This window comes from Carassius gibelio, chromosome B13 (genome assembly GCF_023724105.1).
Source record: "Carassius gibelio isolate Cgi1373 ecotype wild population from Czech Republic chromosome B13, carGib1.2-hapl.c, whole genome shotgun sequence".
Lineage (NCBI taxonomy): Eukaryota > Metazoa > Chordata > Actinopteri > Cypriniformes > Cyprinidae > Carassius > Carassius gibelio.
The window spans coordinates 6,123,586-6,139,802 of record NC_068408.1 but is presented as its reverse complement, the minus strand read 5'-3'; the positions used below and the strand labels follow the sequence as shown (position 1 = coordinate 6,139,802).

The window sequence follows — 16,217 nt, the reverse complement described above, 5'->3', positions numbered from 1 at the left end:
GCTATTGATTACTAGAAAATAATTGCCTTCATTAATGTACAGCAATGCATTTAAAATGTACAGCTTTCAAAATTAGCATGCAGAAGTGTTTCCAAAGTATCACGTTTCCATGAGTTTGTTGCGTTTAGTGCCACTTTTATGCATTTACCATTTTTTTATGTACTTATATATACAGCAATATTATTTTAGCTTTGAGTGAAGTTTTTTTTTTTTTAATTGGTGGGGATATATCGGCAGACAACAGACATTTGTTTGAGCAAAATTATTGCTAGAAAAATTAGGCACTGGACCTATGTAGGGACATGCAACACGATTGCAAATGATACTATCATCAGTTTATATGCTACAGATTTTAGATGTAGATCCCATAAATCATCTCAATGCTAAGAAACATTTTAGTCCAAGTTAAAAACTGTCCAACACACAGTCAGGCATTGGAAAAATACATTTATTTACATAAATCAACTGAGAAACGATAAATTCAGAAGCCATATCTGTACAACATGTTCTATATTTGGCATTATGCTTCATCTGTACAACAGGAGACTAACATACCCCACTCATACTATACAGATGATGAAAAGAAAGTCAACAGAAAAACTTGTCTAATACTTCTACACTCAGTGTACATAAACTATTTCTTAGCAACTATGTCCGAGTATAGGTCTCTGCAGGAAAGTAATGGGAGTAACCAGATAAGGGTGTTTTTAGACCATGATACCTGATTGGCTGACGTCATAGTGACGGTAGGTTTAGGGGTGGGGTTAGGTAAGGGGGATCATTTTGATTGCATGATTTAGAAACACCCAGCAGTTTCAAAACACCCACAAAGTCATAACAACGCCCACGTTTGCTCTGCAGAGACCCAAGTCTCACTACGTCACCATAAAGCATTTACAGCAAGAATCTGTAATAATGTACTTGAGCTCTATGGACAAATAGTGCTCCAAAAGCTAATTACGTGTGAAGTTTAATTAATTGCACAACCTCTTTAAAATAAAACACCTGCATCCCGCTGCAGAGTACTACCATTACAAAACAGTAGTAGTATGCATTGAATTTATATACTTTTTTTCCCTCCCAACTTCATCCATGCAACTTCACAGAGATGAAAAAAGAAGCACTACATTAATTCGAAGTCATCAGACACAATGATTCAGAAAAAAAGAAAAATGGCATGTTCACCAAATAAACCTGTCCATCCGAACCATGTAACCTTTAAGACATATATTGTCCTGGTGTAATAAAAAGGCCACTAATACTCTTAAAGTTCACTGTTCTACACAAGACTACTTATCTCTGGGAATAAATGGAACAGGTTTATTAACAGCAGTTATGAGTCATCGAATACCATAATGTTTTAATAATGTGATCGATTACAGACCAAACACTGGATTCTCTCTTTGTACAGGGTCATTAACAGACGGACTATAAAAGGGACTCCCTGAAACTCAGCACAAAGAAGGAAATTAAACCTGATCATCTGATCGCTTCAATGATGTGAAGGCAGACAAGATGGTCAATTTCACAGATATCATCTTATTTCAATCACAAAATTGACATTTAAAAAAAAATAAATGTGACTTTTTAGATTTGAGAAATAATTTCCATGATTAAATGCTAAAACAAAACAAATATCTCTAATTGAAAATTAGTTAAGTATAATTTTAATAGTATATATAATATGTTCTAAATTGAAACAAAAATAATTGTGACCGGACTTGCCTTTTTAATATGCAAAACAATTGTTTTTTTTTTGACTTAGGTGTAAAATATGGGGATATTTCTTTGTGAAATTCCTTCGAGAAGAACAACAAAAAAGATGATTTTATAAGAGATGTTTACATTGGCCTTTAGTATTTAACATTGATGATTCACCTGAACATTTCTAATTCAATAAAAAACAACCACTTAATATAAAACCTTTCAATATTTATTTTCTTTCTTAAAATGTCAAAGCCCATAAAATGAGTAACACACAACTGAAACATAACTGAATCACTGTTCAAACTCCAAAAGCAGAAGTCACATTCACTGAATCCAGCGTCAGTGAAAAGTCTCGTGGATGGAATCGAGCAGAGGTTTGATGATGAGCTCAGGCCTCCTCCGTCTCAGGGAAATTGAGGATCTTGCGATGAGCTTGTCGGAGATACTGCTGCTGCTTGAAATAAACCTTAAATGCCCCTTTAATAGCCACAAAGGCAATGCCACCCTGAGACAGAGAGAGAAATGTCATCAGTGTGAGGATACACGTGTATAAATCAAATTTTTCAGGATTTTCTCGTACCAGAATGGTCCTCTGAAGATTTGAGTTGACGCTGCTGAACATCAGTTTACCTACGATGGTGGCGATGGTGGGGAACACGAGGGCGCCGCACAGGATGCGTGTGGCAGACACATGATCGGCCAGCGGACTGGCCTCCGCCGGGATCCTCGGCACTGGGCAGCCGATACCTGCGCCGCATCACAGGGCGAGAAACAAGATTGATCAAAACTTTTGGTGACAGTTTCACAGAAGCTTGTACAGACATGTCAGGCAGTTCAGCTTTCCATCTGGCACTTAAAAATTGCCAAAAGATAATAAACTGGTTTCAAATACTGAATTGAGTAAATATTGTGTAAAATAGGTGTTGCATTCATTTACATTTTATTTGCAATATTTCATATTAGTGTTAAAATTAACTTTGCAATTAAGAATATATATAAGGAAATGTCTATGACATTTATAACTAGAATTTAAAATATTAGACCATGTGTGACCTTGGACCAAAAACTGCCATAGGGGTCAGCATGAAATAAGCTGTTCATTGATGTATGGTTTATTAGGATCGGACAATATTTGGCTGAGATATAACTATTTGAAAATCTGGAATCTGAGGATTCTAAAAAAAAAAAAAAAATCTAAATACTGAGAAAATCACCTTTGAGGTTGTCAGCAATGAAGTTCTTAGCAATGCATATTACTAATAAAAAATTAAGTTTTGATGTATTTATGGTAGGAAATTTACAAAATATCTTTAAGGAACAGAATCTTTACTTAATATCCTAATGATTTTTGACATAAAAGAAAATCGATAATTTGGCTTTTTCTACAAATATACCCCAGCGACTTAAGACTAGTTTTGTGATCCAGGGTTACATATATATTTAAATTAAATAATGAAATAATAAACAATCATTATAACAAATAAAACATGATTATATGTGGATGTACAAATATCAAAATGTCTGAAATTACATAATAAAGATAAAGATGGTATTTGTAAACATAGTGAATAAGTACTTATGAAACTGATACATCAATATCCAATCCAACATCATTTAAAATATGTATTTATTATTTTTGGTTGTCTCATTTGGATATTATTTTCTGTGAACTTTAGATGAGCTATTAACTAGGGGTGTAACGGTTCACAAAATTCACGGTTCGGTTCGATACGATACACTGATGTCACGGTTCGGTTCGGTTCGGTTCGATACGTTTTAGATACAGCAAAATGTAAAAACATCTCAACTTTTCAGAATGCCGCAAGCGCACCGCGGGTCATGTGACAAGAACTAACCAATCAGCTTCATCCTTTCCCGTAACAACGTTGAGAGCTCAGCCAAGATGAAGGATCAGCTGATCATAGTTGTATATGGATTGCAATTTTGAAATAAATTTAGTAGCAGAGCTACTGCAAGCGATTTTTAGAGCTGCAAATCCATTTATCCTTCGCTGAAATTTCCGCGTCTCATGGAGAGAGCACGTCATTGTTGCTTAGCAAAGACAGACGCCTCATGAGCGCTTCTGCCCAAGCGCTTTGGAAAGGAGGAGAAAGACGCGCTTAGCGTTTTCCATGCGTTTTTAGGCACGATATGTGAACGGCCCCTAAGGCGCTCGCTCACTCAGCACGCGCTGAAGGCTCGTTGCAAAATGTCGAATGCCTTTAACAGACCAGAAATATAAGATCCTAAAATAACCAACAGGTCTGGTGTTTGGGTTGGATTCCCTGTAAGCTATAGTTTCTAAATGCTGCAGGGATAGTTTGCTGCGTGCATGTTTCTCCTTTTTTTCGTCTTTTCCCAGATAGTACTGACGCATATATCCCAGATATTCCCGCTGGTGTTTTTTTTTTTTTTTTTTTTTATTCCCGCTGGTGTACCCTGTCATGTTGCAGATGCGACATACCGTTGTTTTTTTATCCACCACTCTCTTGCCATCACCATTATAGCTTAAAGGGAATCCAAAGTGCACCCAAACACCAGACCTGTTGGTTACTGGAGGATCTTCTTTTTCTAGTCTGTTAAACGCATTGGCCATTTTGCAACGAGCCTTCAGCGCGTACTGAGTGAGCGAGCGCCTGCTGAGTAGCCTAACATAAACATATAAGATGGTGTTTTTTTCTTCTTCGGGAGTGTCAGGGGCGTTGCCTGTTACGTTGTTTGGGTTATTGGGCTACCTTGTTGAACGCATATCATTATATTTCTCTCTCTCTCTTTTTTTTTTTTTTTCAAATATAATTAATTACTCCAACGAACCGTTCGGTATACATAATGCGTACCGCGTACCGAACCGAAAGCGTCGTACCGAACGGTTCAATACGAATACGCGTATCGTTACACCCCTACTATTAACCATAAATTAAGATTTTATGCAACAATATGTAAAACTATAAAGTAAAGTATATTAAAAAACTATATTGGATATTAGAAATAAACCCATTTTGTAAGCTTTTTTCCCAATTTATTTTCAACTTAATAAATCCGAAAATATTAGAATGATTTCTGAAGAATCATGTGACACTGAAGACTGGCGTAATGATGCTGAAAATTGACAGGAATAAATTACATTTTTAAATATATTAACACACAAAACTGAAATAATAAACAAATATTTACAATATTTAAACACACACATAGTCTGTGCTGTCACCACTGACCTGGGAAAATACTGTTGAGGATCTGAAGTTTATTGGAGTATTTCCTCCAGAGGCGGAGCACATAATCCTCCCAGCGAATCATCTTCCCTAGAATTAGCATAACTGGGATGGTTGGCAGACCAATCAACAAGAAGAGAGGGTCGGCTCGTTCCATCACATCCAGACCTTCCTTATGACCCACAACCTGAGAGACGGAGGCTTCAGAATCAAATAACGCTTGTAAAATCATTTCATCTGTGAGTGACGTCTCACCTGCATGACAGTCACCGCGCCGTATGTGACGGCCGTCCAGTAAATAGAGCCCACCATGATACCGGCCGCAGCAAACGGACAGGCCTTCGAGATCAACCGGTCGGCCAGATCCAGCACATACACCACCGGCCCTGCACAGAAATGCATGTAGTGCATCTTTATAAGAAACTGCAGAAGGCTCTACAGTATATTACTATTTATATCATCATGCAGACATGAATCTATTTATGAAACAATTTCACAAAACAAGAGATATTAAATGATAAAAACTAGGTGATATTGAGGTCTGAATCATGTGACCATCACGTGAGGATCAAGCAGTGATGAATCCAGTTCCCCTCCTCTCCAGCAGGGGGCAAAAGAAGATATTATGATCAGGAACCAACAGGCCAATAAAATTCTCTTCTGACTATATATTTACATTTAGTCATTTAGCAGACGCTTTTATTCAAAGCAACTTACAGATGAAAATATATAATCGTTTATCAAAATGTGAAGCTGTCCACAGAAAGATACGAACACACAAGTAACTGTCGATCATCCCGTTTAATTCACTAACCCATGATGACACAAGCGCTTTACAGTTCTATGCTCGACCAATGATGACTGCATCCTAAATGACTCAGGAATAAAGCTGCACACAGTGGAACCGACCCAGAAAGGAATGAGGAAACACTCAAGGTGGACATCAAGAGGAAATCATGTAATATTTATCGACCGACAACCTGCTTTCCTCTCATCCTAAAAATACCCTCGACTGCAGGACAAGTCTCTGGACACTGTGTGTGTGTGTGTGTGTGTGTGTGTGTTGGGATCACTGACCGCTCTCGAGAATATTAATATGGAATATTCTGATGACAGCGCTGGAATTTGGTTCACGTTCTCTCTAGCGCTGCAACATCAAACTAATGTCTACTGGCAAGAGAAAGCGCTCAGGCACTTCTGCTGCCAGCCACAGATTCCATTATTAAGATCATTAAAAAATAAACTCCACTTAGCAGGAATACATCTGCAGTCTATTCTTCCTCGTTTTACACCAGCTTCGCTGCTCTGCCAAAGAACGGCTGTGGAACAAGGACTTTCTGTTCCCTACAAACCCTCTCCAGTGCCAGGCTGCGTAAAACAACTTCAATGTGATGTCAGTCTGAAGAACATCTTGAGAGTCAATCAGGAGTAATATATTTGAAAAAATAAAAATAAAAGACAGATGGTCTTTCACCTTCACAGTTATGGCTTTTCTGAGCAAAGTGGCAGATCTGCGTACCATGCTCATGTATAAAATACCAACTAAAGTTCCAAACCATAGTCAGCTCCCTACCTAGGGAGTATTTTACTGATTAAAAATGATTCTGAAACTCGTTAAAAAGAATCAGTGACACTCACTACACTATCACATGGCATATATTTTGTGTCCCAATCTTTCGTGACCAAACACATTTAAATCAGAAGACGAGCTCGCAATGCAACTAAATGAAATGGTTTTGCTGTGAAACTCTCATGTTCACGAGTTATGACATTCGTCTCGTCTCGCATTCCTACATTTTGACAGTCGAACGGAGAGCATGATTGGTGCAATTTCACAGCTGGCCACGGTCACCCTGACAACCATATCCCAGAATAAACCCGTGGCTGTGGAAAGAGACAGAGAGCGAGAGAGGACGACAGACTGGGCCTCGGGAGGAAGATTATTAGCACAGCGTGAAGAGAATCTAATGCTGTTATACTCTCAACCTGATCAATTTACATAAGAGACGACACACAAGAGGATGAAAAATGACATTTAGTTTCGTGAGCAGCGGATTACTGGAATCACAAGCAAATCCTCATCACCAAAATCAAAAAGAGGGATTTCTCTGGAATCAGGATTGACCTATGAAGTACAAAAAAACTAAATAAACAAGTGCTTCTATTCAAAACTAGCGTAGTGACATTTGATGAACCCTGATAAAGTGAAAAGTGAAAGAACATCACAAATGTCCAGAATTTTGCTCATCATGTGTGGCATGTGAAAGTGAGCGGTTTATTATATTTGCAGCAAAGGCAGGGCAATCTATCGAATATATTCACTTTCAATACAATCTAGTATCTTTCAAAATGACAAATATTTTTAAAAGTAACTCTGATGTAAACCTCAAGAAAAATGGTTTTAAAATCTGTTCACGCCAAAAACGTCAACGATAAATATAGTGCTGTCAAATGATTAATCGCATCCAAAATACGTTTTTATTTGCATAATATATATTTACACATAAAAATATTTAAATGTATTTACATGTATATATAAATGTATATTATATATAAATATAATTTAATATAAACAACATTTTTCTTAAATATATACATGCATGGGTGTTTATTTATATATACTTAAATATACACAGAACACACATATGTAAACAAACTTTTATTTTGGATGCGATTAATTGCGATTAATCTTTGACAGCACTAAAATAAACATAACCACTCTTTATTTTTATTTGCAAGAAATTAATACTATTTTGGAAGGATGCATTAAATTGCATAAAAAGTTAATAGTAAAGTTCACATTTTTAAAGTGTTAAGAAAGACTTCCATATATATATTTTAAAAAATGCTGTTCTTTAGAACTTTCGATTCATCCAAAAATCCTGAAAAAAAACTATGTTGTTTTCACAAAAATATTAAGCAGCTGTTTTCAGCACTGGTAATAATAAGAAATGCTTCTTATTCTGAGTTTTCTTGTTTTCTTGAGTATCATGAGAGACTGAAAAAGTAAAAAAAAAAAAAAAAGATACACGTAAAAAAAAAATATTTTAAAGGGGGGGGGGGGGGGGTGAAATGCTCGTTTTCACTTAATATCCTGCTAATCTTGAGTACCTATAGAGTAGTACTGCATCCTTCATAACTCCAAAAAGTCTTTAGTTTTATTATATTTATAAGAGAAAGATAGTCTGTACCGTTTTTTCCCGGAAAAACACAAGCGTCTGTAGGCGTGACGTGTGGGCGGAGCTAAAGAATCACGAGCGCCAGTAGGATTTTGCGTTGAGAGCATCTGGAAACTCTGACATTACCTTGAGGAAAAAAACATCACCCAAAACAAACCATGGCAAGGTTGTGCAGGGTTGTCTTGCCCTGGCAACCAAAATACACTTCTTTTGTGACATTTCGGTCTCTCGCTCTGATCAGTGAATTGCTCTGCTATACGGGAGCGCGCGCTCTTCCGGCAGAAGTGCCCTAGGACCCATATAAGGAAATTCCGCTTCATCTAACGTCACACAGAGCCATACTCGAAAAAAAACTTTTCCAAAACTTGTGACAAACCGGACTTCAAACGTACAACTTAATTTTTTTAACTTTGTCCATGTTTAGCATGGGAATCTAACTCTTTAACAGTGTAAAAAACTCAGTATGCATGAAATAGCATTTCACCCCCCCCCCCTTTAAATTGTAATAGCATTTTACAATATTTTGATCATATAAAGGCTGTTGCTGAACAAAAGACACTTCTTTAAAAAAAAAAGTAATATATTACATTTCGTATATTAAACAGGGATCCAAGACACATTTTTAAGAATGTAAACTGATGGATTGTCATACCGAGTTTAGGGAACACGATAAGGTATTCAGCATTGCATTGTGGGCAGGTGACACGTGCGATGCTGTTGCCCCTCTGTTTCTCATCAACCCAGCGCTGAAGACACGACTGATGAACCCATTTAGTCGAACCACGGCAGCGGCATGGACGCACCCACTCCGCCGTACGGTCATCCTCATCTGTGGCAAAACACACCCAACAACTCCTGAAACACACACACACAGAAACACATCAGTGCTCGGCTCAGTGTTTCATCCAGGCCAAAGTACTGTATAACAACTGAACGGTGAAGACAACGTTTGTCATGTTACTGTGTAAAGTTCAAGGCTCCTGGAGCTATTTTTATAGTTCAACTCTTAAAAGTATCAAGGGACAGTTGGCACAAAAAAAATCAAAGACAGCCAACCGCAGAGAAATATGGGTCAGTGACTAAGCACAAATGAAACAAGATCATGAACTGAAAAAAAAATACAGGTTATCATTTTGATCTCACTGTGTTTTTTTTAGCAACCTAGCTGTCTAAACCAATGCGTTCAAGTTAAACTGGTTTAATTTAATATAAGGCCTTAGTATAGGCTGTGAATTACTCAAACGATCAGAACTGCATGCTCAATCATATACAAGTTTGTTTGCTGAGAAAAGCCCAAAATTATGTATATCATCGTGGCAATCACTAAATAGAAACAAATATACTTTTGAATTGTTTGTCCTACATCTAAATGACAATGTCTAATGATGATCGTGTAAATAATCGATGTCAAATCTCTGCGGAAGGAGGGATCGAGACTCGGCTGTTCTCTCAGGTTTCTGAGGGAGATTTTCCATTCTGTCTGTTTCTGAATAAAACATGAGGGATGAAGAGCCTCTCGGGTGATCATCTCAGGTCTATTAGATGACAATCCCAAAGCCAAACAAGAACACACAGATTTGTGCTTTAATATGACCTGTTTTATAAAACAATTTACCAAATAAGCCAGGTTTACTTCAATTAGTCTGATGTTTTGTTAGTTGACTTGGTTCAACATAAGACCAGAAGCAATATGTGACCCTGGATCATAAAACCTTCAGTCTTCAGTCGCTGGGGTATATTTTTAGCAATAGCCAAAAAAACTAAAAAACATTGTATGGGTGAAAATTATCGATTTTTCTTTTATGCCAAAATTGCCAAAAGATCATGTTCAATGGAGATATTTTGTAAATTTCCTACCATAGATATATCATATACTTAATTTTTGATTAGTAATATGCATTGCTAAGAATTCATTTGGACAACTTTAAAAGACGATTTTCTCAAAAATTTATTTTTTTGCACCCTCAGATTCCAGATATTCTAAAAGCCAAATATTGTCCATGTTCCTCTTCTCCATGTTCCTTAAGAAGCTGCTTACTGTTCCTGTAACTCTGCCTCCATCACGACAACCATCAGAAACACAATCATCACCCGTGTGAAACCCAAGACATCTCACCGTTGCCCTCACTTCAGCACACTTGCATAGCATGGATTTAGACACTAAGAGCTGCGTTCATTACGATGCCAACCAGATTATCAGCCAATAAACAAGGTAAAACAAAATGTGCTGTGAAACCCAATCTGATTTAAGCATGTTTCCTTCACTCAGCAGGGGTAAAGTTTCAAACTACAGGCTATATAATCTGCAGTCAAATTCACACAATGATAGCATGATTTTTTTCTCCAATACACTGCAACAAATATTTTTATTAACAATTGTGCTTTAAACCACAAATAAATAAATAATTTATTTTTTTAATTTAAATGTTTATTTTAAATAAATTAAACAAATAAATAATAAAATACTACTAACACACAAAATAAAATATACACTAATGTCATAATTAAAATAAATACATGAACTATACAAATAAATGAACTACTAATTAATCAATAATACATTGATTCTCATTGATTTTTGCAAGAATGACATTCTCCCCTTATGCAAGGTTTAAAAAGAAGATTTTTGATTTGAGGGAGAAAAATCATTCACAGATACGTCACAATTATTTCATTAACAATTGTGCTTTAAACCACAAATAAATAAGTTAATTAAATATATACTAATATAATTTTTAAATAAAATAATAAAAATTTAAGTACTGCTAATACATAATCCACTAATGTGCAAACCAAACAACTTCTGAATAATAAGGCTAATAACACTACTGTGATCATATTCTGTTCACTTCTCTATCAGAAGACACGTGACAGAATTACTCTTCCGCACTGTTTGTGATGACATAGATGAAGCTTAAAATATCTCCAGCACACCAGACCATTTTCCATTAAACCATATTCCGGGAACAAATGCTGCAAAAATCCCTCTTAGATGCCAATAAGACACTTCTCCACCTCTATCAGATTCACATTACTACTTGAGCTCTTGCAGAATATAGCCCTAGTGTATGAGATACCATCAGGAGGTCAAAAAGTCGATACCGCTCGCCTTTCTTTACATGTTGAGAGCCGGTTACATGACACAGAAAGACAATCTATACAACAGCGAGGGGGTCTCTGGAACTGATGACCCTGATGATAGTTTCAAAATCCTGATCTCTAGAGCCATAACATCAGCTCCTATTTCATACAGCAGGAGTTTTCATGAATAAACTGGCTACGGTTTCAAAAACAGGAATAAGTGTGTGAAAGTTTAGATGCTTCCTCTTATCCAGAAAATGTGGAAGCATTAAACGTCTACTGTTAAACACCTCGACAAACCTTAAACTAAGCATGAGCAATAATAATATTAAAACTTTCCTGCATGTTCTCATTGCTACACACACAGGTCAGTCTGCATTTAAAGAGGCATTAAAATCTCGGTGTAATGAGTTTATTCATTTGGCTGTGGTCACATGACTGATGATCTTCCAGAAACTTCAGTGAGTGAAAGCAGTTGTCGAGCATCAGAAGAAGAGCTGAGATCACAGACATTTCTACTATACTGACAAATAGAAATAGAGCTGCATCGATTAGGACATTTCATCTGGCATTAAAGCAACATATAGCTATTAGCCACTGAACTGCATTTTAATTAATTTCATATACCAGTTAATAGAATGATAAATATAAACCTTAAACTAATGTATTTATACTAAAAATGGAAGCAAGCAATTTCCTGATAGCCTAAATAATGCACAGGGTAAATAAATTTTATATATATATATATATATATATATATATATATATATATATATATATATATATATATATATATATATATTGTATAGTAAACGCTGGTCTGTGTGAAACATGCACATGATGGAATTTACAGCTGATTAGAGAGCGGCTTTGCTGACAAAATGCACATTAATTATTGGCCGATATTTATCATGCACCCCTAAAAAAAAAAAAAAAAAAAAAAAACTGCTGCTCAAAGTTTGTCTCTATTCCACAGAACCAAATCTGTGACTAGTTTACAGTTGGTGCACCGGTCAAGCACCAGCTAGATTACAGTTCATGTAACTTCAGTCACTGTTTTCCAGTAACTCCAGTCATCTTGAACTTGTGGTCTATATTTGTTCTTGAGGAGGGGTCACTCTTTCCCCTGTAGTCAGAGTCACAAGACCCATCCACAAGATCACGTTTCACCAGCTAAAAGCCAGAATTACCACATAGAATTAGCAGCATTTCTACAAAATCTAGGCCTATATGTCTGTTTTAGTGCAACAGTAAGTCACATTTTGACTGAATCAGTTTTGCACAAACATCGTCTTCAGAAAACGTTAAAACCTAGTGGAATATTAGCAATTTATTATAGCCAGTTTCGTCAATGGAAACAGTTTACATCTCAAAATTCAGACGGAATTACAAATTCTAAACTCAGAATTGCAAGGAAAAAGTCTGCACCAATAGCCTTGTGGTTAGAGCGCCGACAGTGAGCTCATGGCCACTCGAGTTCGAATCCCATCACATGTTTTTTTGTCGATCCCACCCCCTTTATCTCCAACCAATGCTTTCCTGTCCTGTTCCATCCAAATGAAAGCATAAAAAGCCCATAAAAATGTTTAGTTAATTTTTTTAAGCGAGAAAAATTGCCGCAATTACCTTTTTGCCAGAATTGTAAGATACAATTACAAAGGAAAAAGTCACAGTTACCTTTAAATAAATAAATAATTCACAATGACTTTTTTTCCCAAGGCAGAAATGGGCTTCCAAAGCAATTAGCATAGGCACCAAGCAATACTGCATTTAATTGACTTTCAAACAGAAACATAACACCAAAGGTCCAAATGATGGTGGATTATTTCCAGACACCTTTCAAACATGACTCAAGACACACATTTGTGGAGACACATCAAAGCTGGATGGGAAAAACAGTAAGACAGAGAAAGTGAGGTTTAGAAACAGCCAAAATAAACGGAGCCAGCTTTCTGAATACCGAAGAGAACAAAAGAGGGTGATAGAGTGTCTGCCACGTAAAGGTCAGACAGGATTTAAGCATGAGCCCATCTTTTCTACATTGCACAGAAAGCAGCTGCGGGTGGCAGGCCTGGATAAGGCCGTGTTTTGGAGTCTGATAGAGCTGTGACGACTATCTGCTCTCACACAGACCTGTGAAGGTTGTTGCCTCAGTGACGGACATTAGAGAAGGATGCAGGATCCATTTGAGAGAGATGAGAGCTTTCACCATAACAACTGACACAGATATGTCTGCAAACTGGCTGATGTGCCAATAAACCAGTTTACACACCAGCTAGTCCAGTTCTTTCCTCTCAACACCTATTTCCTCAGATGTAAACACACATATGAGGTGACAACACGTTCAAATTTACTTCCATTCAAAAGATTGGGCTCGGTGAGATTTTTTAATGTTTTTAAAAGAAGCAATTTTATGTGAATAATATTTTGAATGCGAGTATATATTTTAAATTAAAATTCATTTATTTAATGCAAAGCTGAATTTTCAGCATCATTACTCCAGTCTTCAGTGTCACATGATCCTTCAGGAATTCTAATGTTGCTCAAGATACATTTTTATTCATATAAATGCTTCATCTTTTTGTGGGAACCATGCTACATTTCTATTCAAGGTTATTTGATTAAGGAAATCCTAAATCAAAAGAACTGCAACAGAAATTGTCACATCTGTCACATTTGATCAATGTACTAAATCGAAGCAAAATAAAAATATGAATGTCTTATAAAAACTGTGAACTGTAGTGTAGTGTATATTATATTTATAACATTATACAAAACATTATATTTTATTTGCAATACTTACGCAATATTTTACAGGTGATTCAATGACATTTGAATTTTCTTCTCAAGAAAATGCATGATATTTCAAATACAATATATTTTTTAGGATTCTTAATGTCAAAAGAACAGCATTTATTTAAAGTAGAAATCTTGTAACTGTTGTTTACTGTCATTTTAGATTAATTATATATATATATATATATATATATATATATATATATATATATATATATATATATATATATATATATATATATATATATATATATATATATATATATATATATATATACACACACACACACGCGCACACACACACACAAACAAACATATGAAAGTTTAGCCTTTTTGGACTGAAAGGAAAGATCCGCTCAATTGTGTCCCATCATCTGGCCAGTGCACTCTAGTTTATTTTGCAAGTGCTGGCCCTCTGGCAAACAGGACAACCTGGTTGGAAGAACATGGACAAGGTCATGACACAAAAACAGCTCGACCCGACGCAGTGACCCAATGAATAATTACAGAAATGAGAACTTGCCCATGTCATTTACCAAAAAATGCTCCTATATATAGAAAATCTGCTTATTAATGACCCCTGAGGGTCAATCTGGAAGAAAAAACTGACCACAACAACAGTGTCATTAAAAACTTCTCCAGGACACACTGTCCTTTGTGTTGGGTTCATTAAAACTAAAGCTCATAATACTTAAGACCAACATCACACAAGTCATGAGGCAAAGGTTTTACCATGAACCTTTCCCAAATCATCTGCTGGTGTGCAAGGCAGATCAAACAGCCAATCAAGCCTCTTATTTCTGTTTTACTAAAGGAATATTCTGGGGTCAATACGAGATAAGCTATCATACACTAGAAATTATTTCAATTTCAAAAAAATAAACAAAAATGGTTAAGTAATTAACATATTACAAGGTCTGAAAACTGAAAAAAAAAACAATTAAAGCCAGTAACATATGCACTCACGTGACACATGCTAAGAATTAAAAAACCTTAGGAATCAGGAATTACATTTATTACACATAACCAGTAACCCCACTCGGACAATTATCCTCTTTACAGCTCACATAATAAAAATTTCTATAAGTAGACATTACTATAAAAATAAAAAATTAATAACCCTATATTTAAAATAACTTTAATGCATATTAATAAATATATATAAATATATATATACATAAATAAAAGAAATAAAACAAGTTTTTTTTGCACGAGAACTTACATTTGTGAATATGAAATTTTGCATGTAAAAAAAATAAGATTTTTAATGTTAATTTTTTTATCATGTCATTGTGTTTTTCTTTGCTGTTCTCCAACATACCAAATAATACAAATTTCCATAATAAAAATATATTGATTATCACAATTCTGTACAATTAAATCACATACATTTTGCCAAAATAGTTTTACAAAAGGTCAGTTTTTAAGGCAACTGACACAAAAAGAGCAACTAATATCAAAATCAGATTTGAATTTTACAAAATAATGTTTGGCTGGGTAAATACTGTGTATAATTTTGAATGATACTTCCATAACCTTGTCTTTAATTAAATATTGATTAGGTATTAACCAAACCTTTTTCCAAACAATATTGTCTGTCAGGCGATTCCAATATGAATATAATGCCTATTAATAATACCAATATTGCATATTCTGTTGATGGTTAATTAATATTGTGTCAGTTCTGCTTCTGCACATCGGTTTCCAGACACAAATCAGTGTGTTATCCGACGTTTAAACAATAGATGGATCTTCAGAACAGAAGCTGTTAAACATAAACAATCTAAAAAGTATATAATCAAAAGAGCAAGACTGAATCAAAACAAAATTAAAGGCCAAATGAAGGACACGCCCCCTCGACATAGACGTCACATCATGTAAGTAACAGACTACACCTGCAATCAATCACTCATTATCTACTCTAACTGTTCTTTTATGAATATTGATCTAGGTTTAAGCATATTTCGAACTATACGAAAGTCCACAAACGCCACTTTACTGACAGGTTGATATGTAGCGGATATTAGCCGTTTGTTTACACTGCATTTCTTTCACTCACCTGTCCACAATCTGCTGCATCACAGCCGCTCCCTCTTCTGCCATATTCACATGAGTCCACACACTTAATTAATGACAGGCCGCGGGGAATCTTAACGCCGTGCTAAACACGCATATGGGCGTCTTACTGTCAGTAAACAACGGCTGAAATCTGATTATAAACCATTGAGATCGATTAACATAA

General features: G+C 35.7%; 1 protein-coding gene across 1 annotated transcript; it reads right to left on the bottom strand.

The window, feature by feature from the left end:
• Positions 1-430: 430 nt before the first annotated feature.
• marchf5 (membrane-associated ring finger (C3HC4) 5) lies at positions 431-16,184 on the bottom strand. Its single transcript, XM_052572645.1, has 6 exons — positions 16,035-16,184; positions 8,751-8,953; positions 5,175-5,305; positions 4,923-5,106; positions 2,288-2,454; positions 431-2,212 (listed from the first exon to the last, which is right to left on the bottom strand). Exons 1-6 carry the CDS (start codon positions 16,076-16,078, stop codon positions 2,096-2,098), a joined length of 846 nt encoding a protein of 281 aa, XP_052428605.1. The 5' UTR covers positions 16,079-16,184; the 3' UTR covers positions 431-2,095.
• Between the last annotated feature and the right edge of the window lie 33 nt (positions 16,185-16,217).

What these genes read in the sequence shown, in the direction of transcription:
- marchf5 (XM_052572645.1), bottom strand. Translation starts at nt 16,078, where the DNA reads ATGGCAGAAGAGGGAGCGGCTGTGATGCAGCAGATTGTGGACAG. An exon ending in TATCGTGTTCCCTAAACTCG is followed by an intron (nt 5,306 to 8,750) that starts GTATGACAATCC and finishes ATTTCTGTGCAG; the next exon opens with GGCCGGTGGTGTATGTGCTG. An exon ending in ATCTTCAGAGGACCATTCTG is followed by an intron (nt 2,213 to 2,287) that starts GTACGAGAAAAT and finishes TCTCTGTCTCAG; the next exon opens with GGTGGCATTGCCTTTGTGGC.